We start from the raw sequence: 24,963 nt of genomic DNA on the forward strand, positions 1-24,963 counted from the left end.
AGCTTGGTCATTGAGAAAAATGCAATGAATCACTGAATCATCAAAATATAACCAAAAAAAAGTCAAGGAAGACCCACTCAATTGAGCCATGTCAATGAGCATGCTGTTGGGGGCATAAAAATTCTCCAAGAGGGCATCGTAATCTTTGCTACTAACCTTTGATAGGCAGAGATTCTATTTTATAGTTTAAGATTTTATTTTTTGTATCTAACAATATACATGATGTTACATCATTCAACATGAATAAATATAACTTAAAATTTATAAAATATCATTTAAAGTGAATAAATATAGCTTAAAATTTAGAATATTTAATGAAAGCTATGAAATAAAAAGGATCATAATCCTCATATAGGAATATGTATAATCTTAAATGGTGCCTTCTTTTATTCCCCCTTTTGACTAGTAAAATGGGGTATAAATTTGCCCCGGGGACACAACATTGTAGAGTCTTTAGCAGTGACTTTGAGAAGGAATAAAAATACAATACAAAAAATTATCCAAATATTGAGAACTCCAGAATAGGTTTGAGAGGGATCACTTCCCACCTTTCTCCTTATCTGCTTTCATCATAATCATCAAACAAAGTGTTATACCTTTAAAACACCCTGTTTTAAAATAAGTTACCTAGCAATTAGAAACTGCTGTGCTGGTACTGCAATTGGTTATGGCCTTTATTGCCATCGCTTAACTTTGAGACGGCTTATAATTACTCATCTCCAGCTGCAGTAACATTATAGGTATGGAGAGTCTTCATACTGTATATCAGTTTAATTCCCAGGAGAGAGAGAGAGGAAACAAACACAGACGAGGAAGAAGGAAAGAAGAAATCTAAATAGCCAAATAGTAAATCAATCATTAATTAGCACCTTTATTTACCAATATACATGCCTCATTGACATAAACACATCCTAAAAATTAAATATATGGACAAATTGTCATTTCCTAATACACTGACAACAACCTTAAACCTATCAAGCTGTCAGAAATCAACTACAGAAGCTCATCAACGTCACTTTTCTCGCAGAAGCCTTTCATGCCTTCAGGGTAAACCAATTATCTTTCATCTGCAGGAAATTACAGAGAAAGGTTAACTCCAGCACAACATCTACATATTCGTTTTGATACTTCATATAATAAATGAGACAACAAGGAGAACTCACGATGTAAGGAAAATGCTGAGTGCTAAAATCCTCTGGAGCACTCTCCATGAACAAGTTAATGAAGTAGAGAACAAAACTGCGGCATTCCTCACCATTTCTCTGTTGTGGCACCTAAAATTTTTAAAAAAAAAAAAAAAAAAAATCCACTTTCTTATTGTTCTGGGTGTAAATACAAGTGAAAAACAATAGGATTGAGGTGGAAATTAATCAAGAGCACGTATTAACGATCACCTTAGGCACCAAGAGAGGAATTTGATAAAGAGTCTTTACTCTCAAGCCTACCCTCTGCTTTATAGATGTCCAATACAAATCTGAAGGAAATTAAAAAAATAAAAAATCAAAATCAAAACATTGAATAAACAATTATACCAACACATGGAGGCAGGTTTTGGCAAACATACTTTCTTATATCTGGTTCAAGCTGCCCTGGGTTTGCCTCCTCAAGTGAGTCCAGCAACAACATGCACGGTGTTCTTGTTTCTGATTTTGTGCTCTCACCAAAGTGGCAGAAGATCAAGAGACTCTAGTGACGCCTAAAGAAATGGTATTTGAAACAATAAAATCCGATTATATCTCTAGGACAAAGAAACAAGGCAGCATCATAAAATCCCATCCATTGACAATAAACAAAATGTTCACAGTCAAGTTAATGGAAAAAAACCTACCAGCAAACAATAGGAACCAAAACATATTTCTTTGAAATAATGTCTTTCTTCTGAATCCATGTTAGCACCTTGGTTTTATAGGCCGATTTCCTATGTAACTCAAACCATAAGCAATCGAGGTATGTAAAGGATGTTTTCTTATCTTCTGAAAAGCTCACTTCATTAACAAACCCAATAGGAAGCTTCCACACGCCTATTCCTTTGAATTTGCCACTGTTCTCCTGAACTACAACCACCTATCATAAGATAAATTCAATTTAAGTTGAACTACAACCACCTATCATAAGATAAATTCAATTTAAGTAGTCAGATATATTAACCCATTACAGCACAAACATTCAATTTCTGGTATTTAAGTGTTGGAATAGTTAAGTCAAAGACACCAGAGCAATTTGTTTTGCACATATGAAAAAAAAAAAAAAAAAAAAAAAAAAAAAAAAAAAAACCACAACCAGATTTTTTTTTAGGGTTTGAACCTACTACTTAAGAGTCTAATCAAAACCCATGAAAGTACCAAAAACAAAAAAGCAAAATCCATGCCAAATCAACAAAACCCATACCAATATAAACAGATTGATATCCAAAAAATTATCCCAAACCCATCAAAATCCCGAAATCCAAAGTTTGGGGAAATAGAAAATCATAAAAGAACAAACCTTAGGTCCGGTGCGGCGGCATCAGCTCCATAGACGACGTGTGCGGCGGCGCCAGCGGCGCGGTGGAGCTCCGGTGCTCAGAGGAGAGGAGGAGATGTAATGGGTTTAGGCGTTGGAGGAGATGTTCTTCAGGTCTGAATCGTGTGTATACGTGTTTGAGGATTTTGAGTTTAATTGAGATAAAATTGTGCGTGCTAGAGTGTATTTGTTTTTCAATACAAATCTGACGTGGCATTTATTTATTGGTGGCGTAAATAAGCCTATTTACGCCACCTCCGGACTGAAGGTTTACTCTTAAGAAAAAGCTAATCTAATTGTAGTAGCAGCTTTGCGCATATGCACATGAGCCAACTCTCATGTGTTAATGGTATCTTCCTTGCATTCTCATCTAATAATGGAAGTAATAGTATCAATAAGACTCAATTACAAATTACACCCTCTACTTGACCTCTTTATTTTCATCCTTAAAAGGTTTTTTTTTTGAATTTTTTCCCTCTAACTTTAAATTCAGTGTTCAATATGGTCCTTCCATCCAATTCGGTAGATTGAGTTTTGTTGAGTTCCTCAAAATGATGCAATTTTGATTTTTCTTTCCCATTTTGCCTCTCATTCTTTTTTCTTTTTCTTCTTTAAAATTTTCATCTTTCAAACACTTATAGAACCACACCAAATGCAAGCCAGAAACCTCACATGAGAAAAATAAATGCAAGCCTGGTGTCGTTGGAGGTGGTGAGGAGAGGGGAAATGCAAGTCCACTTAAACTCTATGTTGGTAAAATGCTTTAAACTCTCTCCAACTAAGCCCATGCCACCAGTTTTGGTAAAACAGCAATCATAGCCACAGTGAAACTCAATCGTAACTACCACTCTATTCAAAACACAAAATTCCAATCCACCCAATCGAGATTCTATTGCCCAAAATGCTGCCCAATAAGCGTAACTAAATTTAGTGGGGAGAAAGAGAGAGAGAGCAGAATTATAGTGAATGGATACTTGCTAGAACTTCAGCTCAATTTTAATATTAAATGGAAACAAATTTTTATCAATTGTATTAGTAATCTTAAAGCAAGCAAAAAAATGCAAATTTAGGGTCACTACATAAAGAAGCAATCGTCAAAATCAAATATCTTTACAATTTAACAATTCAGCATCAGCCTTAGTTATAACTCATTGAAGTTGTCTATTCAGTAATTCAATTTAAAAAAAAAAAAAAAAAAAAAAAAAAAAAAAAAAAAAAAAAAAAAACTAAACTTGGCTCAGACAAAATAGAGCTTCAATTCAAGCTAACACTATTAATTTGGCCAAAAGCATAGAACAACACAAAAGAGAGAGACTTGGGTGGTCTTATGATTGAGGTACAAGTAAGTAACAAAAGTTGTAATATCTCAAACTTAAACAAACAATCACAAAAACTGAAACCCATGAGTCTTTCCTTCCCAGCTGCTTAAAAAAGACACGGTTACTTACAGAATGAATTCAAGTTTTGAAAAGCCAATTTCACGACAACCCAATTACAAGAAACAGATGTTATTTATGAAAAGAAATTCTAGAAATAGGAAATTATGCTTTAAAAAGTAGACTTAGCCGGCGGAATAAATTATTAGATGGTTACCTGAGAATGAGATGGACCTAGATGCGGCGAGAATAAACGGCACGGCGGACGGAGCTGAGGAGCAACGGCGCGAAGAGATGGCAGTGAGAGAACATAAGGATTGAATAATATGCGGGAAGGAAGGAGTGAAAAGAAGAAGAAGAAGAAGAAGAGGGTTTTGGGCCAAATTATCAAATCTATAGCTACGAAGTTTGGGCCTTGGAGTTTGGGGTTTGTTTGCTATTCACATATTGAAAATTTTGAGGATTTGGGGTGTAATTTTGAAGCATTTGTGGGCCATTGGACCTTTTATTTATTTATTTATTCATATCTTAGTGACAAGGGGCCCAAAATGTAATAATAATAATTAGGGTGCTATTCATTTCTGTTTAAAGATAATAAGTGAGTTCTCACATATTAAGAGTATGTGGTCTCGTTTGGGAGTGTGTAAAGTGCTACTATAGTCACGTCCAGATAGGAAAGCCATATTAGTCGCACCATCTACCCTTTTTTTAATAACCAAAATAAATAAATAAATAAATAAATAATAACTAAGGTGTTATTATGATTACGATCAGGTAGGGATGTCGCACTGGTCGTCCTTTAACCATTTTTTGTTTTAAATAAAAAAAATGATCATACAACAATGTAATCATGATTTTATTTTAATAGCCATGATAATTATATTACTAAGGATAAGGTAAATATCCAATGCATTGAGTAGAATACTAGATGGACATGAGGCCATTTTCTCTATATATTCATGTCGCATTGGAGTACTGGATGCAAGTCAAATCCTATTATCAAAACAGCACTTTGGCCCTCAACGTGTAGACTTGCTTCCTAGTAAGCATATTTCACTCCTGTACAGTGTAACAAATACCTCATAATTTCTTAATACGTAGAGAATTCCTAATTCTAAGATAGTTGAGGATATTTAATTATTTATAACATATAAAATAGAAAGAGGGAGACAATTGGAACATGGGACTAGGGATACTGGGGCAGTATGGAAAAAAAAAACATTTTCCGTTGTAAGAAAAAACCATCACAAGTAAAATATAAGGTTATTTTAAACAATTATATATATGGAGATAAACTATCTTTTTTAGTTTTGTTGAGAAGGCCAACAAAAGTAACTTTCTTTTTTTCATACATGGACCGTTATACTATTCAAGTTTACTTATGTGGAGGCTTAGGCCCTGAAATTTTAAATATTGAACTACAATGTGTAAGTTTCAGAATATCTAAATTTACTCACAAATCCAAACATGTAATAATTCAGTAAAAAGCTCCAAAAAAAAAATTGGACTACCTAAGATAAAACATAAACAATAACACTCATGACATAACTAATTACTCTTAAAATAAAGTTTAAACTTCTAATACATATAGAAAATTCTTTAAGAGTTATCATAAATTTCAAATCACAATGATAGTCCACTTGAAGATGTAGTGATCATGTCCTAACAATATCTTGTGACAATTATGAGCAGTTAATATAAAAAATGTAGGTAAAATAGAGTAATAAGCTTAAGAGTCTATTTGGATACCGCTTATTTTGCTAAAACTAAAAACTTATTGCTGAAAGTACTATAGATAAAGGTAAAAGTTAATTGAAATAATATAGTAGAGCTTATAAATAGTGTCACAAAGTGCAATGGGACCCATAAATAGTAGCAAAAATAAACTGAATAATGAAATAATTTTAATTTTTAATCCTAACTCAAACGCACAATAAAGACTAGTAAATAATAAATCGCACATGAGCGGGGTTACTGGAAAGTAATAATCATCATAAACCATCAAGGTATCAACTACAACCATAACATCCATCTTAGCAACACCCCAACTTTCACACTATTAAATAATTCAAATTATGGTCCACCTATTGCTACCATGGGCAGTCATTAAAATTATTTAACAGCAAAGAATCGAATCAAAGAATTGCATACAGACGCAAAGAGAGTTTAATAAAATTATTAAAATATAGTCATCCAAATAGATAATAGAATGTGTAAGGACATGATTCGTGGCGGACCGTAACAGTGTTGGGTTCGCACGTAAAAAGGCTCAAACAATATCATTTGTAGAGCGTGGGTTTGAAAGGCTAGGTTTTGGTCGCCAAACGGTGGGTTTACGTGATATGCATACATGGTTAAGTCGTCTTCGCCTTAGGAGTCTTTCTCCTAGAGGCGGGCTGGGAGGCTCTGATTTTTGGCCATTTTTCCCAGCCCCTTCCCTAGTTTGCTTACTTTTCCTTTTATACTAGCCTATGTTCCTTATCCTTCGTCCACGTGTAGGATCGACTTTTCCCAGACTGATACTTGTCCCATCAGCCCATACCCAAAGTGGTTGGGGGTGGTTGTAAAATCTGAAGAGTATGGCTCTGTCAGGTGCAGAGTATTGAATGGCTGTAAGAGCAGCTTTCCCAGGTCGTTATATTTCCCAGCGTACCCTTTTCTAAATATCATAGATATTTTAGATTTTTTCCAAAGTTATTTCTATACCATTTTTGCCCTTTCCTCTTGTGAGATCTCGATTATGCCGAGGACTGAGTCGTCCTCAGCTGTGTCCCAAAGCTATTTCGTATTTGTATTGCCGAGCTTGGGCCATCACCCTCCTCGACTTGGGCCTTTGGACCCCAACAAGTAAATGGGCCTGGCCCACGGATTATTGGGCCCCACAATAGCCCCTCAAAACCCTGCTGCCCAACCAATTAGTTGGAGATGAGGGTTTTGATAATACCAAGCCTTTATTATAGCTCGTTCAACTCAGTCCTTCATCAATGTTGACGTTTCTTCGTCTACCCAGGAAATGTACCGGTCTACGAGACATTCCTCTTGAGTTTATTCACGACGCGCTCATGCCGTTTGACTATCCAAAACGTGCTTTTAATGACTTCTATTTACGAGACTATTTAAATTCGACGGTTTGTTTGATGAGGTGGGGAAGTGAAACGGGTACATCTTTGTTTAAAGATTCTCTTGGAAATCTGGACAAATTTAATACCTTCTGTTTTGCCCTTCCTATAAGAAGACAAGTTAGGAGGCTATCACTCTCATACAGAGACCCTTTTTTATCCTTCTGAGATCTAAAATCCTTAGCCTCCCCTAGAGTTTACTTTACCCACTAGTTATACACTAAATCGTGATACGCTCACCACAACAACGAGTAATGAAGGAACCATACCCTCCCCGTAAACACCATGTTCCAATAAAGCTCGTAATGGCTCGGTCAGGGCAGGGATGGCGAAGACTCAAAATCTGTCTCACCTTCCTTTCAGCCAAAATCCGAAGCAGGGGCTCGTCACGTCAAACCTTCGGCGTGACCGAGCCGAGGACACCCATTATCAGTACCAGCCACTCTCTGATGAGCATAGCTAACATGGCACCAGTGTGTTAGGAGTCAGGATTGAGGTAGGGACTAAGTGCCCTTACTTCTTCCTCTCTTCGTTCACTGGTGCCTCCTTTTACCTCTCTTTCTTCTTCTTTCCACCACCAGATCCATCCTGGTGCTTTTCCTTCTCCCTCTTTTACTCCTTTTTCTTTCTTTTCATCTCTTCCCTCTTCTTCTCCTCCTTCTTTTCATTCATCTCCACCATCTTCTTCATTCATCTCCTCCATCTTCTTCTGAAGAAGGTCCTTCTCTCAATATGGGCGCTACTGAGGCAGAGTTTAGAAGGACTTCGAAAACGAGTTTAAAAAGACATCTGACTGTTTACTTATCTGTATTGTTTTTTTTTTTTTTTTATTGTTTCGGCAATCCACCTTTTGTATAGGCTTGTTTAAGCCCCTCTTTGTACGTTGTAATACATCTTTATATTAATAAAAATTGTTATCACTTTACTTCACATGTTCTATCTCTATATTTCCGAAATGATAACGCAATGAATAGACATACAATCTTGCGAATTTTTCTTTTATTTTTAAACCGTGACCGACGTCTAGGACCAAAGTCCCAGTTAATAAAAAGATCTTGCTCTGTGTTTATAAAAACAATCCGGCTTAATAATACTGAATCGAATAAGTGATACTTAGGGCTGAAACTCCCATTAGGCAGGAAAAGAAAGGACATTATGATGAGCTTACTGAGTCGGCCTAGCACAATACCGCCGACCTTAGAGTACAATACTTGGGGCCATAATCCCTTATCAAAGAGAAATGCGCTATTATGAATTTGCGAGTGTTGTTCGGCACAATAATATAGCATTTGAGTCAATGACACCTAGGGCCAAAAATACTTGCTAAGAAAAAGATATCACCATAACTTTAATAGAGTTGTTTGGCACAACAATGCTGACCTATGAAAAACGATACTTACCCCAAAACTAGCCGAGATGATAACTGAATGCTCGATGCGGTGTAGGAAGTAACCATCCGAAGACATATCACCCGCAAAATGAACAGCCCCCCTAGGTTGCTGAATAGTGGGGCGTTTCACCATCTTCTTAACATTCTTATTGGTTTTAACCTTTTACAGTATTTGAGCCGAGGATTGAGTAACTTAGAATTTTTATTAAATAGCCGACCTTATGAAACTCAATCTTTTTCTCATCCGAGTAATTGGTTTCCCCATAGGCTTGAGTCCGAGGACCATACAATACCTTGGTTCTGTCCAAAACTCAGTTTTCTCATCCGAGTAGTTGGTTTCCCCATAGGCTTGAGTCCGAGGACCATACAATGCCTTGGTTCTGTCCAAAACTCAGTTTTCTCATCCAAGTAGTTGGTTTCCCCATAGGCTTGAGTCCGAGGACCATGTGATGCCTTGGTTTTGTCCAAAACTCAGTTTTCTCATCCAAGTAGTTGGTTTCCCCATAGGCTTGAGTCCGAGGACCATGTGATGCCTTGGTTCTGTCCAAAACTCAGTTTTCTCATCCAAGTAGTTGGTTTCCCCATAGGCTTGAGTCCGAGGACCATGTGATGCCTTGGTTCTGTCCAAAACTCAGTTTTCTCATCCAATTAGTTGGTTTCCCCATAGGCTTGAGTCCGAGGACCATGCAACGCCTTAGTTCTGTCCAAAACTTAGTTTTCTCATCCAAGTAGTTGGTTTCCCCATAGGCTTGAGTCCGAGGACCATGCAACGCCTTAGTTCTGTCCAAAACTCAGTTTTCTCATCCAAGTAGTTAGTTTCCCCATAGGCTTGAGTCCGAGGACCATGCAATGCCTTGGTTCTGTCCAAAACTCAGTTTTCTCATCCAAGTAGTTGGTTTCCCCATAGGCTTGAGTCCGAGGACCATGCAATGCCTTGGTTCTGTCCAAAACTTAGTTTTCTCATCCAAGTAGTTGGTTTCCCCATAGGCTTGAGACCGAGGACCATGCAACGCCTTGGTTCTGTCCAAAACTCAGTTTTTTCATCCAAGTAGTTGGTTTCCCCATAGGCTTGAGTCCGAGGACCATGTGATGCCTTGGTTTTGTCCAAAACTCAGTTTTCTCATCCAAGTAGTTGGTTTCCCCATAGGCTTGAGTCCGAGGACCATGCAATGCCTTGGTTCTGTCCAAAACTCAGTTTTGATAAGTAGTTGGGGAATTTTATCCCCTCGGCTATGGCGTAGGATCTGGTTTAAAGGGACCAGCCCCTCGGCCAAGCCCCTGGAACCATCCGTGCTATTGACGCTACAAAGCGCAGCCCTTAGTGAAGAAACGTAGCCCCTAGTGGGACTTTACTCTAAAACACTATATCCAACTACTGAAAATGATGTGAAGGATGGTATCAACCCACCACCAGTGCCAAGACACAAGCCTTCCCCACAGACGTCGCCAATTGTAAGGACACGATTCGTGGCGGACCGTAACAGTGTTGGGTTCGCACGTAAAAATGCCCAAACAATATCATTTGTAGAGCGTGGGTTTGAAAGGCTAGGCCTTGGTCGCCAAACGGTGGGTTTACGTGATATGCATACATGGTTAAGTCGTCTTCGCCTTAGGAGTCTTTCTCCTGGAGGCGGGCTGGGAGGCTCTAGTTTTTGGCCATTTTTCCCAGCCCCTTCCCTAGTTTGCTTACTTTTCCTTTTATACTAGCCTGTGTTCCTTATCCTTCGTCCACGTGTAGGATCGACTTTTCCCAGACTGATACTTGTCCCATCAGCCCATACCCAGAGTGGTTGAGGGTGGTTGTAAAAGTTGAAGAGTATGGCTCTGTCAGGTGCAGAGTATTGAATGGCTGTAAGAGCAGCTTTCCTGGGTCGTTATATTTCCCAGCGTACCCTTTTCTAAATGTTATAAATATTTTAGATTTTTTCCAAAGTTATTTCTATACCATTTTTGCCCTTTCCTCTTGTGAGATCTCGGTTATGCCGAGGACTGAGTCGTCCTCGGCTGTGTCCCAAGGCTACTTCGTATTTGTATTGCCGAGCTTGGGCCATCACCCTCCTCGGCTTGGGCCTTTGGATCCCAACAAGTAAATGGGCCTGACCCACGGATTATTGGGCCCCACAAAATGTAATAAGAAAGGACATAGTTTTACAAAAATACTCCATACAAGCAATAAGGACAATCTCTACAAGTCAAGTTCACTCAACCATAATATGAAAACTAGCTCACATTTCAATGGATTCATTACAATAAAATAACAAGAAAAATAAGGAAAGTAGTATGTAAAGTCCTACAAGAATTTATTATCCAACTTTATATCACACATTGACCTCTACATATGGGATTTTTTTTTTTTTTTTATAAGCTCATATGGAAATTATTTAGTCTGTTAAAAGTCCCACTTTATGTTTACAAGAATTTATTACCAAACTTTTATATCACACTTTGACCTCTACATATGGTCTTCCTTTGCTTGATTTTTTCCAAACCAATATTTACACACCCAATAATAGTCTGATCTTCTTTATTAAAGAGAACTATGAGTTGAATCTCTCTCATAATTAATATAACTATCGAATTAAATAAAAAAAAAAAAATTTCAAGACTTTAAAATTGCTGTCGTTTTCCCACTATTTCCAACTTCCAAAATTCACTGTCAATAAATCTGGCATTGGCTTAAGCCCCTCATCAAGACAATAATAAATTAGATAGAGTCAGCAACTGAAGCTGGAAAAATGTACTTCCTATCATGTGAGTTACAGTGGAGAGAAGTAGTTTATTTATTCTACTAGTCAGATTTCTATTATATTAAACAGTTTTTCTATATACAAAATTAAAATCCATGCTCATGCATCAACGACCAAAGATGCTTTGATAATGTTATTAATTAAATTAAAATAACAACAACAAACAAAAAGTCAAAAGGAAAGTTACTAGTAATACATTTGGCCCATTTTACAGGGTGGACATAATTATTTATATATGAAACCTCCCAAAATTTGACCTGAAAGCCATGGAATATAGATCTTTGAGACAATACCCAGATGAAATCTGAGCCTGAATTTTGAGCTGCAATGGCAAAGTTGTTAGCTTTGGGGTTAGTGGCGGTGTTGGGATTGGTAGGTCTGGGCATTGAGGGTGTGGAAACGGGTCAAAAGGCTCCATGGAGGATTCACACGCTGTTCTCGGTGGAGTGCCAGAACTACTTCGATTGGCAAACTGTGGGGCTCATGCATAGCTTCAAGAAGGCCCAGCAACCAGGGCCAATAACAAGACTGCTCAGCTGTACGGACGAGGAGAAGCAGAAATACAGAGGGATGGATTTGGCTCCAACTCTTGAGGTCCCTTCTATGAGTAGACACCCCAGGACTGGTGACTGGTAATTCTTCATCATCATCTCTTTCAACTTTTTTTTTTTTTCAAGTGTACTCTTTTTTTTAGTAGTTTGGTGTCTGAATTTGGTATTGAATTCTGGGTTTCCCTTGAAATTCTTGATAGTTTTTTATGGCAATAATAAATGGGTTTGGCCTAAAAATGTCATTTTGCAAGTTTTGCTAATCTCTTATATAAATCATGTTTTTGGTAATTCATGATCATCTCTTTCATCTCCCCAAGAGCACTCTTCTTTTTGTAGTTTGGTGTCTGGATTTGGTATTAAATTATGGGTTTGCCTCGGAATTCTTTATTGGTTTTCGGCAAAATAAATGGGTTGGTCTAAAAATGTCATACTTAGTTATGATTTTGCAAGTTTTGCTAATCACTTATATGAGTCATGTTTATGGCAATTCATGATCATCTCTTTCACTTCCCCAAGAGCACTCAGTTTTTTAGTAGTTTGGTGCCTTGATTTGGTATTAAATTATGGGTTTGCTTCGGAATTCTTTATTGGTTTTTGGGTAATAATGATGGGTTTGGGCTAAAAATGGAATACTTAGCTATCATTTTGCAAATTTTGCTCACTTGTTGTATGCATTAACTTTCATTTGCTTTGGAAATGGCCTAAAAGCCTAAACGGATGGGACCTTTTCCTTTCTACCAAATTTTGAAGTTTTAATGTACTTGGTGCTTTTCCTGTTTTATGTCAATACTGATTTGATATGGTTTAGAGGTGTGGAAAGGAGAGGTGAAAATTTGATGATTTATTTGATTTTTGTGCCATGGGAAGCAAAATTTAGTAAAGCTGTGCAGAGTAGGAGGAGAGGTGAAGTGGGATAATTGAGAAGGAAGATAGCACAGGGGACAGGGATAGAATAAAATTTTACTGAATAGGGGAGACTAAAATTGAGAGGGATATAGCTAAGGTGGAGGAGAAGGATTTGCAAGATTTGAGTATAGAGGGCGCAACCATAGATTATATGAAAAAGCACATCAAACCATTTTGGGTGTGAGTCTGGTTAGCAGTGAGAGAGAAGAAGGGACGAGAACTACTCTGTGTTAAAGGTGGACATGGTTTATTGCTGGCGGCACCATTGGCTTGGCGTTGGCAATTGAGTAATGTTGTTTAAGTGCTATGTTTCTTATCTTGCTGATAATGCCCGAAAAAGTTCTTAGTTCTCCTGAATATAGACTTCTTACATCATATGCTTAGGTTCTGATATTACAGTTTGTGGAAATGGTTTCTATATATTTTGCTTCTTGCCAAAGATATAAGATTTTCAAGAGCTTCTTTGGTGTTTGTGCTCATTGAGATCATTCTATATAATTCAATTTATCTACCAAAAGAAGGGCCTGCCTTACAAAATTTCAGCATACAGGCATTAACTACTTTGTTTCCTGCTCTTGCTTCCTATTCCTTCTGCTGTATGCTTCTTAGTGGGTTGTTTGCACACTGATGTTATTCTCAAATTTTACAATAATGGTTGTCTTCCCATAAACTTTTTCCTTTATTTTTGTGTTGGTGCTAGCTTCTCTATAGAAAACATTTTTATACCTTACAGTTTTGGGGAACCCTTTCTATAAAGGGGGGCAAAATAAAGTAAAAATCTTTTGATTGGTTTTGCAGGTACCCTGCGATTAACAAACCTGCTGGAGTAGTGCACTGGCTTGAAAATAGTAAAGATGCAGAGAATGTTGATTGGGTTGTGATTCTGGACGCAGACATGATCATTCGTGGCCCAATAATACCTTGGGAGCTTGGTGCTGAGAAAGGCAGACCTGTTGCAGCTTATTATGGGTATCTAAAATCTCTCTCTCTCTCTCTCTGTGTCTCTCTTGGTATAAGTATTACTGTGGCAAAGCAGGGTATCCTCCCATGGTAATTTTCTGAACTGTCAGTACTTCAAAGGTGATTATTGGTAAAGCTACACATTTACTACAACTAGGGGATGACCATAAGGATCAATTTTTTTATTTCCTTGTAAAAAATTTTCATTATAATGTTTGCACTTGACATTCTTAAGGTGTTACATGAAGGAGACTGACTAGTTTTGTAAATAGCAATTGTCAGATGAAGATGGCCAAAATAAAAAATGAAAACATGAGAGCTTTTCTGTTCTGGCATTGGGGTCATTCTTCTTAAACCTTAGTTTGGAGGATTTCATGAAGCAGTAGATTTATCTTGATTCAGATTTCTATGTTCTTTTGGCCCCTTTTGGGGATTGTTGCAATCAATTCATATTCAAGTAATAAATTTCTCCTTTAGGTATTTGATTGGATGCGATAATATACTAGCTAAGTTGCACACAGAACACCCAGAGCTATGTGACAAAGTTGGTGGGCTTTTAGCCATGCATATAGATGATCTTCGAGCCTTGGCTCCTATGTGGCTTTCAAAAACAGAAGAAGTGCGAGAAGATAGAGCTCACTGGGCAACCAATATAACTGGTGATATATATGCAAAAGGGTGGATCAGTGAGATGTATGGATACTCTTTTGGTGCAGCAGAAGTAAGTTGGTTTAAATATCTCCCTTCAACAAATTTTCTGCCCTTTTCTAATCCAGATGTGAACCTAGTACTTATCTCAACTCCATTCTACCCATCTTAAACGTGAGCTGTACTCGATATCTTAACGGGTTTGATGTATTAATTTTCTTTGGGATTTTCAGGTCGGACTTCGTCACAAGATCAATGATAACTTGATGATATACCCAGGCTATATTCCAAGAGAGGGAGTTGATCCTATACTTTTTCACTATGGCTTGCCATTCACAGTGGGAAATTGGTCTTTTAGTAAATTAGATCACCATGAAGATGATATAGTCTATGACTGTGGTCGGCTCTTTCCTGAACCCCCGTATCCTAGAGAGGTATATTATCAATAAAAAATAATTATTCATCTTAGTAGAGGAAACAATTTGTGTTAAGTAGCAGCCCATTAATAATGTGTCAAAGCCCACATACTAAAGATTCAATATAATGCAGTTATCTACATGGAAAAATTACATTCAAAAGTTTGATTTTTTTTTTGGGTAAATTATGTTTTTGTAGTCGGTATGGGGGAAACTTAAGATCCTTTCCTTGTGCAGGTGCAACTCATGGAATCTGATCCAAATAAAAGACGGGCCCTATTTTTAAGTATAGAATGCATTAACACTTTGAATGAGGGTCTCTTATTACAACACAAAGCAAATGGATGCTCTAAACCTGGTTGGTCAAAATATTTGAGCTTTATAAGGAGCAAAACTTTTGCTGAACTTACTCGACCAAGATTTCTGACTCCTCCTACCCTACAAACTATGGATGAATCAATACAGACTGTACAGAAGCAGGTCATTGATAAGCCTGGGAAGAAATATCCAAAAATTCACACCATTTTCTCCACAGAATGTACCACATACTTTGATTGGCAGACTGTAGGACTTGTCCACAGCTTTCACCTAAGTGGCCAACCAGGAAATATCACACGACTTCTCAGCTGTACTGATGAAGACTTGAAGAAGTATACTGGTCATGATCTGGTTCCCACCCATTATGTTCCATCTATGAGTCGACATCCATTAACAGGCGATTGGTAATTCTATATTCTTCATAAAATTTCTTTCAGTTCTGATAGATTTGTTACAGGTCATGATATTCATTTCACTGTTGGAATCCAGCCATTTGTTTAATGTAAATGTGCTGTCCTGTTTTTAGTTTGCGTGTCTACCACTATCCTCAGTAACATCTTCTGTTAAGCTCAAAAAAATATTAGAACTTTAGCAACTGTCATCTAATTGTTATACTTTTTAAATTTCCTTTACTCCCTTGAACTTAAGCAAATGTGCCTTAGTTTAACTTGACTTCACCATTTCATCTGATCAGTTTACTTCTGATGTTTCTAATTATGTTAAAAATATTGACAAATTTGTTTTTGTTCAATTTTACCATACAAGTTCTTCCAAAATATCTATTTAACTCTTTCATTGAATTATTTTGAACTCACATACATACATACCATGTGTATCATGGCACCAAAGAGAAAGACATGCCCCCCCCACCCCTCTGGAAAAAAAAATCTGACCAGTTTTTGTGATACTGATTTTGGTAACGCTGGTTTCCCTCCCCAGCCAAGTAGAAGTGATGGCAGGATAAGTAGAGGAGGATAATAATCTTGCTTTTGTTTGTTCCATGTCAGGTATCCAGCAATCAATAAACCTGCTGCAGTCCTTCACTGGCTTAACCATGCAAACATCGATGCAGAGTTCATAGTAATTCTTGATGCTGATATGATCTTGAGAGGTCCGATTACACCATGGGAGTTCAAAGCAGAACGTGGGCGGCCAGTTTCAACTCCCTATGAGTAAGATACAGTAATCTATATCTCCCTCACAATTTTGTATTTTTTGTGTAGGCACTCAAATGTAATTTGGGCATTGCTTTGTGTGTAATGTATTTTTGCATGTCGGGCACCGTGCTTTAGCACATGTTTGTGAGTTTATGCTCAAGTGTTATGCCTGCATTGGAAGTTCCATGTGATTTAATATAACTATTGTATTATGCTCTATATATGCCAGCTACCTCATTGGCTGTGATAATGAGCTTGCGAAACTCCATACTCGCCATCCTGAGGCATGTGACAAGGTTGGAGGTGTAATCGTCATGCATATAGATGATCTCCGGAAGTTTGCTATGCTATGGTTGCATAAAACCGAGGAGGTCCGGGCTGACAAAGCTCAGTATGCTACAAATATCACAGGAGATATATATGCATCTGGATGGATTAGTGAGATGTATGGTTACTCATTTGGTGCAGCAGAGGTAAGTTGTTTCTGGTGAAGCAACTCATTTGTGTGGATTCTAGTTTTGTCATAGAATGTTGCAAAATTATCTATATGCCTAGAAGAGTTTTAGGTTTCTTTGAAAATGACTATAATACTCTGACGTGGGTACCTCTCCATCCCACTCTCTTTCTTCTTCCTTTCCATGCAGTTGAAATTAAGGCATATCATTAACAAGGAGATATTGATATACCCGGGATACATTCCTGAACCTGGTGTCAGTTATAGAGTTTTCCACTACGGATTGGAGTTTAAAGTTGGGAATTGGAGCATTGACAAGGCAAACTATAGAAATGTTGACATGATCAATAAATGCTGGGAAAAGTTTCCAGACCCACCAGATCCTTCAACACTTGATCAGGCTGATGAGGACATACGACAGCGGGACCTGCTTAGCATAGAATGTGCAAAGACACTAAATGAGGCACTACATCTGCACCATAAGAGAAGGAACTGCCCTGATCCTAGTACCATTTCCACCTCAAACTTGAATTCAGGCAAGGATGACACAATGTCAAGGAAATTCGGTAGTTTTGATGAAATAACTGCTTCTAGAAGCAACCAGATGCCAAAGAATAATTCTCACGAACCGTCAAAACCTGCTATGATAGATGGGACATTTAGTTCTTTCAGGTTTTGGGTTGTTGCTCTATGGGTGTTTGCCGGCCTGGGTTTCTTAGCAGTCATGTTTGTGGTGTTTTCTGGTCCTAAAAGAAGAGGAACAAGGGGTAAAATTTACAGAAACAAGAGAAGATCCTCATATGCAGGATACTCGGATATGAATGGACGTGATAGACAAATTCGCAGTGCTGATGCATCCTTATGACATTTATTTTTTGGGGAGTTATAGTTTGAGAACCACACCATGTGAAAGAAGACAAGCTACATCAGAAGATTGAGACGAGTGATGAGAAGTAGAGTAACTGAGTGTACACTTTGTTGAATCAGCTAGACTAATCCATTCTAGCGTTCAGCCTCCGAATATATTTTAGCAGTTTTCGCTGTAGTCAAAAACTCAAGATGGACATGGGAAATAGGACACCCAAAAGGAAACGTAGCATTTGTATACCTAGGGATTCTTATCTGTATCAAATTCTACAATTGCTTACTCTTTGGTTAATGTTATATGTTTGATGCTTGTACACTTACATAATAAAGTATAATCTATGTTACAGAAATTTGGATGCTCGGTATTCCATGCAGATCTTTTTCTTTTTGATAACTAGTGTTGGTAATACAAATTTACGAATACAAGCTTGTATTAGAGGCTCCTCAAGAAGACTAAAATTGTTTTCAAGTATCAGTGTTCTTTACAAACGGTAGGAGAATTCACAAACCAAAATGTGAGCCATGAGCACGTCACGTAGCAAAAACTCATGGGCCGTGAGGTTGACCTTGTGAAGCAAATAGGAGTATGGACCATAAGAAGCCCAATTATTAAAGTAAGAAAAGATATGGCCCATGAGCCCAATCAGTGAAGAGAATATTTCGGGTTGAAAAGTCCACACAGTGAAGTGAAGTCCATGCATCATAAATCCATATTGTGAAGAAAAAATTCAGAGATTTTGAGGCCCAATCACGAAGTGACGTAAGAATCCACAGAGGTTCGCTGCATATAGAGAATTTGGACCAAATATATATATATAACCCGTGTGACCAAACATTTAATGAGTCATTTGGGCTTTGTGCAAGTTTGGTCTAACACCCATGTTTGGTAACATAATATTTGAGTTGCCATGGGTTGACCGAATAAAAAACTACGTCACGTTATCAGACAGCAAAAAATGAGATCTCAATATTTAATAGGCGTCCCACAATAAGTAAGATCCACACACCCTAAAGTCACAATCGTTATTTATTTATTTATTTATATAGAATCGTAGATGGGCTTAGGCCTTAAGGAACACCGTTTATTATGTGAGCTCTACACTATGATGGAGATGCTACATGTAGCAAATACATAAGATGCCACATAGATAATATAAATAACATAAAATCATAATCTTTAAAAAAAAAAAAGAAATCAGAATCAATCATGAAAGGAAAAAATGAAAAATTTAAAATGTAAAGGATAAAAAATGAAAACAATCCAAAACAATTTAGGGCTAAAAGTATACTATAATCTATTTTTTTAATAAGTCTAATGATACTAAAAATTTAGTTTTTTTTTTTTTTAACAAATAACTGTCTCTTTAATCCTCACAAAATTAAGTTATATGTATTAACACTTTTTAAGTTATGAATGGTATACAATATAAATTATATGAGTGGTGTGAGCGGTAGATCATAATTAAAGGATGACTTTATATCCTCGAATATTGTGAAATAAATTATAAAAAATTTCCTATGTCCTTTAACATTTTTATTTATTTTCACAAGCATTTTCGTGTTAGTAAAGGCCATTGTGTTCCATAGTTTACCAAGCTATCCTACCTAGGATGGATGTCCACATTCAACAACATTTTGTTTCGTTAGTTGTTTATGGTAATGTTGCAACTACTGGTTGTTCAGCCGGTTACATCTCCACCTTCTCCAATCTAACTACCACTCACTGCCAATTTTCTCTCTCTCTCTCTCATTAACATTAGACCAATAAATAATAATCAACTATAAAAGTAAAACGGACTTAATTAATGCTTAGAGTATATTGGAAGAGGACTCTTCAAATTCAAATTTAACCAACAATTGGGCGTTGTAGAGATCCTGTTTTTTAATGTCAAACACGTGGGACACACATCAAGCTTTAAAGTGTTGGAGCTACTCCAAACATTGTTGGGAGGCCCCACTTTCAGAAATAAAAGAATGCACTACACTATACTTTTTCCTCATCTGGCTGTCCTACTTTTCCACAAAGATAGGCTCAATGTTGCTTTCCGTTTGAATTTCAAATTTGAATCATACCCATACGAGAAAGACAACATAGAATAATAGAGAAGAAGCACAAGAGTTCTAACGTTTGGATCTTTTGAGTTTTAACAGTTGAATAAGCATGGGAGACTCTGCTTGTCTCATGCAACCATTCTCATACACTGCTGGCATTCCCAATGAAGCTAATGAGGTCTGTTCATTAAGCTTCACTATTCATTTGAGTACTATTTTTTTGTTTTGTTTTTCGAACTTGTATTATATATTGGGTGCTTGCAATTCAAAGATTTTATCTTGCATTATTTTCACAATGAGGCTGCTGAAGATTTTTGCTTTGCTTTTCTTGTTTCTCTGGAAAAAATTTTGGTTGCTGAGAAACTGAGGAAAAGAATAGAGCTAGAAATTGCATGTTATGCACTATTTCTGCATTTACTAATTGAATTACCCTTACCTGAAAGTTTTAGTTATAATTGTATGATGTTCAACTGGCTACTTACTAGCTTTCTCACTAAATTAAAACTGAGAAGAAGTACATTTGTTTTCCAGCAAATTCTTCACCTTTCCACTGACATGGTTTCATTAATATCAAATCTTTTGTAATTGCTCAAAATTATTATAGTTAAGTTTCAGATGGCTCTAAGAAACATTGCTTGCTTCAGGGAAACCCCGTACACGGTCTGGGGCAGTCAATCTCATTTGGGAGATTCATGTCAGAGTCCTTAGCTTGGGAGAAGTGGTCAAGCTTCTCCCACAACCGCTATGTTGAAGAAGCCGAAAGGTATGCCCGGCCTGGCTCAGTAGCTCAGAAGAAAGCTTTCTTTGAAGCTCATTACAAAAAAATTGCTGCTCAAAAGGCAGCAGCCTTGCTTGAACAAGCAAATGCTGCATCAACTAATGCCCCAAAACCAGCTGAAGAAGATTTTGTTAATAATGTTAGTACCAATGATTCGCAGACGACAAGTTCAAAATCCGACGAGGTTGTCAACCAACAACATGATGTCAAGGCCCCACATAGTGGGGCATATTCCATTGTTAATGACAATAAATATAGTTCAAATGCTGAGATAGATAACTTTGAAAGTAATATTGTGGATGTAGCTGCTCCGGATCCCAAAAACCAAGCTTTTGTGAAGAATTCTTTCGAAGTTGAACAATCAAACCACCTAGATGATGCTGATAATCACACGGTAACTGAAACGGAGCTTGGGGGAACACCCCAAATGGAGAAACCTCTATTGAAGGTAAACACTATTGATTTACGTCCATGACTTTTGGTTTTGAATTTGAGGTCATAGTGCTGACCTGATTGTTATTGCAATAGAGTTCCAAATCAAATCAAGATTCTTTGGCATCAATGAGCAAGAAGAAACCATCACTTTCTTCCTCGAAGCCGTTGATTCATAATAGAGCATCTAAGCTCCCATCTTCACCTGCCAAACACACTGTTCCAATCTGTCCCAAGAAGGATTATAATGCCACTCCAATGAACCAGAAGCCTGCAACAGACTGTACAGATAGGAAGAGATCAACTCCAAAATCAATTCGTAAGTCAGTCAATTTCACTCCTATTAGAGAACTTAATAGATTCACTTCAACAGTTATGCGGAAGATTGAAAGTTCAAGAGTTGGTGCTAGTTCTTCTAAGGCATCTAAGGATTGCTCGACTCCTTTGAGGACCCCAACTATGGTGCTTTCTTATTTCCCTGCACTTGGCCAGTTGGCCTCTCAATTAAATTGACCATTTTCCTTCACTGAATGAACTACTAACTTTGCACTAAGATGAGTTCATCTTCAAACTGCAGTTATCTAAAAATGACATAGAAAAGCAATCTTCAGCTACCCCTTGGTCAGAGAAGAGAAGGTAACAGAAATTAGTAGAATCAGAAAATAATTATTTAAATAAATAAATTGAATGTTATATACCTTCCAAATGATTATGCATTTGTTTAAAACTTTGAGCTCCTGTAAATAAATACTACGAAATCTATAAATCACAGGGCCAGAACACCAATCCATCCCTCAGCCTCTGGAAGTAAAACAGTCGGTCAAAGATGGCGCTTGCTCCCTTCTGAGTAAGAATATTTCACTTAGAGAAATTGTTTGCATTTGTTTACTACATAGAGAATTTATGATGCTAGGGACAGTAGAGCTGGGAATAGGGTTAAATAGAGCTGATATCGTGAAACTAGGGATAGTATGAAAAAGAAGAGAATTACTAGCATCAGCATATCAAATCCCATTCCACTGCTAATGGAACTCATGGAAATGAGTAAGAACCTATCTTAAGACTAAACAGAGAAAAAAATACTGAAGAAATTTTTCATAATTTTTGTCAAGAAGACCAAGTCAAACATTTAGTTAACTAATATTTGATGTGGACCATATCATTTTTTAACATCAAGGAGTTAAAGGCCCTTAAGTTCTTCTGATAATAATTTTTTTTAATGCCAGTTGTTCCAAATATTTGAGTGCATGCAGAAACAAAATGCAGTCCCCAAATTTATCCACCCCTTTCAGCTTTAGGACAGAAGAAAGAGCCGAAAGAAGAAAGAAGGCAAGGGTTGATCTTGGTGCTTTCAGATTTTAATATAATGAACTTTATTTTGTGGACTACAGATATGTATCTTAAGCATTTGTATAACGCTGCTGTTTCTCCTTGGTTGCTTTCAGAAGCTAGAAGAGAAATTCAATGCTAATGAGGCACAAAAGATGCAACTGCAAACGACACTCAAGGTTATTATCTCATTACCAAGCTTCATTTGAATCCAGATATGTTTTATATGAGTTACTTAAGCATAGCGTTATGTAAACTAGAATGCCATACTGCCCATACAGCTTCATGGGTCTAAATGGAAAATTATGGCAGTCTTTGCATTACATTGTCAGTAAAAACTAAATTTAGTTGGAATAACTTGGCTCAATCAATGACATTGAATCCATGACCATTTGTACAGGAGAAAGCAGAAACAGAAATTAGAAAATTGCGCCAAACCCTTTGCTTCAAAGCCAAGCCACTGCCTAATTTTTACAAGGAAAGGAAAGAGCCAAAGGACGAGATAAAGAAGGTATCTTTAATCTTTGTTACCTTACTAGGCTATCTGGTATAATTAAACAGAGCTGCTGCAGCAATTATAGTGGCTCAATCGTTTACAGAGCTCCGGATAATACCTGCAATAAGTACTCACGACAGATCACAAAGCAACCAGAAATACATCAACTTAATGCAGCAGCTAGGAAATATCAATTTAAGAACATATGGCTTTATCAAAAGTTATTCTATAGTTGAGGAAGTGTGATCATTGACTTCCTCATCACATCATGAGGGGTAAGATGTGCAGGTTCTCCAAGAACAGCTGCTGTGCAAAAGTTACAGCTCATCTCCAACAATAGCTCTTGCAAAAATAACTACAACTTATTTCATAGTTCATCTTTCAAATTTTTCATATATACAGAAATTCTGCCTAAATGCCATTCTGAGTGATGTCATTTTAGTCTATGAAAATTATGATTAATTTAGCATATTTTCCACCCTTCTTTCTTGCAGGTTCCAGTAACACATCCTCAGTCACCCATGTTAGGTAGAAAGCCCACTCGCATCATAGTAGAGAGGCCTTCTATCAAAAGAAGTGGCTCCAAGCATGTCCAGGGAAAGGATAGTCAAACTCCGACTCATTCTCTTACTTCACAATTTGTAGTGGATACTCCTGAGAATACATCTCCAAATATTCAGATGGATAGCCAGAACTACAAATATTACAAATAGACATGGAGAGAAGAATATCATTGAACAATGTCCAATATTATTCAGTAATGCCACTGTTGCTTAAAGCTTCAAGTGACTTTCAGACTTGCATGGGGATTCTGGATACCAAAAGGAAATTGCCAACAATATGGGATCATTTGTGTAGAGTAAATTCCAACATTTATGCAAAGTTTCTTTCTAGAATTAGTACTTGGTAGACATTTATATTGTAAAATACTTTCCTTCGTGTGTACCAAATACTTAAACTATATGCATTGTGTACCTTATGAAGCCCACCTGGCATGTGGAGTTGTGAGATGAATTTAGAAAAGGGTTTCATCTTATGAATATTTAGACTTGTCGTATAGAAAAATCAAATTTGCTAGGATTTTGAGGGAACTAAAGTGGAATTCATAAGCCCTTGACAACTAGAAAATTTCAAATATATAGCCAACAACACTGTAACTGAAGAGTGGCATGCTGTGTACATATCTTAGGCACGTGTGCAGAGTGTGTTTATACCCGAGTTTTTTTGGGGAGATGAACAACAATCATTATTATCATATTAATATATCAATTAATCACACTTGTGAATACCATTGCCTGATATGGATTTAACTACTCTCACTTACAAACTTACCCTTGCAAGCCACTCTAATCTCTTCAACTATGAAAGGGAAAGTAGACAACTATCATCCACCATGCCATAACCCACAGTCAGCTCTAATACCACTTATGGTGGAGATAAACACCTTCAAGAATTTTCAAGTGAGACCTTGATATAAGGTATTATACACCACTTTAACCCTAAAGCTTGAGCATATATGGGTTTGAAAATTAATTTTTATATCACTCTTGTGACTAAACCTAATCTAGGACTTAAATTAGTCACACTCTCATGTGTATACACCAATATGTTCTTCTTTCTTCCCTCTCCTTCCCATTATTGTGACCGACCATGAGGAGAACGACAGGGGGAGATTGAATCAATGATGATCACTTCATGAGCCATGATCTTCGACCACTTGTGCTACCCATGGAGTTTTATATCCAAGTTACTACTTGAGTTTCAAAGTGAGCACCTGTTCATTTATTTTTAAAGTTTGTAGCATCCTGAAACACATAATATAAGTTCATTACATTAGGCCCAAGGTCTATGCAAGTTCCCCTTAGGACTTAGCCCAACAGAGTCCCTAACACAAAGTCCACACGTTATTTGCAATTGCTTCTGTAATCTGAAGGCAATAATTTAAATTGAAGAAAGTACTCGGGTAGTGAAATCAATTTATTTACACCTTCACACAGGTGAAGTAACAGAAATGAACCAAGTATATCTGACAATTTGGAAATGAATGTCACCTACGTCAGAAAATAAGCAATGATTCATTTGCTTTTGATTAAGTACATTAAATCTTGATCAAGTTTGGGACCTCAAGTTCAGGTTGCCATTCACCATGAAGAATGCAGCAGCCTTTTTAATGAACTTGAAACTATGCTACATAACCTAGCAAGCAACAGATTTCTATGGCAATCCACTAGCACCAACGAATAAATACCATACATTTTTATCATTACTAGCCGCGAACCCGCGACGTTGCGCGTGATAATTATTTTTATGGTGGTTTTATTAAATTTTTTTTTTACAATTTAAACTAATCTAATAATGAGTAATGTATTTCATAATTATATTTTTATTTATTATAGGAACAATTATAAATGTAATATAGGAACAATCCAAAACACCAAAAAAATGTAAACTAAAAACAAAAATAA

The 24,963-nt window shown here is 37.0% G+C and overlaps 2 protein-coding genes and 1 pseudogene across 5 annotated transcripts; 2 read left to right on the forward strand and 1 right to left on the reverse strand.

Moving 5' to 3' along the window:
* Positions 1 to 832: 832 nt before the first annotated feature.
* On the reverse strand, positions 833 to 5,910 carry LOC115970287 (annotated as a pseudogene). Its single transcript, XR_004087123.1, has 7 exons — positions 5,854 to 5,910; positions 4,096 to 4,314; positions 1,829 to 2,064; positions 1,565 to 1,696; positions 1,395 to 1,474; positions 1,164 to 1,274; positions 833 to 1,067 (listed from the first exon to the last, which is right to left on the reverse strand). The product of XR_004087123.1 is annotated as a probable ubiquitin-like-specific protease 2A (transcript).
* Positions 5,911 to 11,283: 5,373 nt separating this feature from the next.
* Positions 11,284 to 17,769, forward strand: LOC115976527 (peptidyl serine alpha-galactosyltransferase). Its single transcript, XM_031097850.1, has 8 exons — positions 11,284 to 11,766; positions 13,390 to 13,560; positions 14,029 to 14,272; positions 14,433 to 14,633; positions 14,853 to 15,337; positions 15,941 to 16,105; positions 16,320 to 16,563; positions 16,735 to 17,769. Exons 1-8 carry the CDS (start codon positions 11,462 to 11,464, stop codon positions 17,407 to 17,409), a joined length of 2,490 nt encoding a protein of 829 aa, XP_030953710.1. The 5' UTR covers positions 11,284 to 11,461; the 3' UTR covers positions 17,410 to 17,769.
* Positions 17,770 to 19,392: 1,623 nt separating this feature from the next.
* On the forward strand, positions 19,393 to 23,538 carry LOC115976528 (protein WVD2-like 7). Of its 3 annotated transcripts, none has more exons than XM_031097851.1 (9): positions 19,393 to 19,641; positions 20,108 to 20,689; positions 20,770 to 21,135; positions 21,251 to 21,309; positions 21,446 to 21,520; positions 21,900 to 22,002; positions 22,119 to 22,181; positions 22,403 to 22,513; positions 22,993 to 23,538. In XM_031097851.1, the coding sequence occupies exons 1-9, from the start codon at positions 19,573 to 19,575 to the stop codon at positions 23,209 to 23,211; spliced, it is 1,647 nt and encodes a 548-aa protein (XP_030953711.1). In that variant the 5' UTR covers positions 19,393 to 19,572; the 3' UTR covers positions 23,212 to 23,538. The 3 variants fall into 3 exon arrangements, with proteins under 3 accessions (XP_030953711.1, XP_030953712.1, XP_030953713.1); XM_031097852.1 differs by having other exon boundaries at positions 21,927 to 22,002; XM_031097853.1 differs by lacking the exon at positions 21,446 to 21,520.
* Positions 23,539 to 24,963: the final 1,425 nt, after the last annotated feature.

Source organism: Quercus lobata, chromosome 2 (genome assembly GCF_001633185.2).
Source record: "Quercus lobata isolate SW786 chromosome 2, ValleyOak3.0 Primary Assembly, whole genome shotgun sequence".
NCBI lineage: Eukaryota > Viridiplantae > Streptophyta > Magnoliopsida > Fagales > Fagaceae > Quercus > Quercus lobata.

Bases quoted from the DNA above. Each gene is read 5' to 3' on its own strand.
- LOC115976528 (XM_031097851.1), top strand. From the start codon at position 19,573: ATGGGAGACTCTGCTTGTCTCATGCAACCATTCTCATACACTGCTGGC. The intron at 22,003-22,118 runs GCAAGGGTTGAT...GGTTGCTTTCAG, and splicing joins GAGCCGAAAGAAGAAAGAAG to AAGCTAGAAGAGAAATTCAA. The intron at 22,514-22,992 runs GTATCTTTAATC...TCTTTCTTGCAG, and splicing joins CAAAGGACGAGATAAAGAAG to GTTCCAGTAACACATCCTCA.
- LOC115976527 (XM_031097850.1), top strand. From the start codon at position 11,462: ATGGCAAAGTTGTTAGCTTTGGGGTTAGTGGCGGTGTTGGGATTGGTA. The intron at 14,273-14,432 runs GTAAGTTGGTTT...TGGGATTTTCAG, and splicing joins ACTCTTTTGGTGCAGCAGAA to GTCGGACTTCGTCACAAGAT. The intron at 16,106-16,319 runs GTAAGATACAGT...TATATATGCCAG, and splicing joins CCAGTTTCAACTCCCTATGA to CTACCTCATTGGCTGTGATA.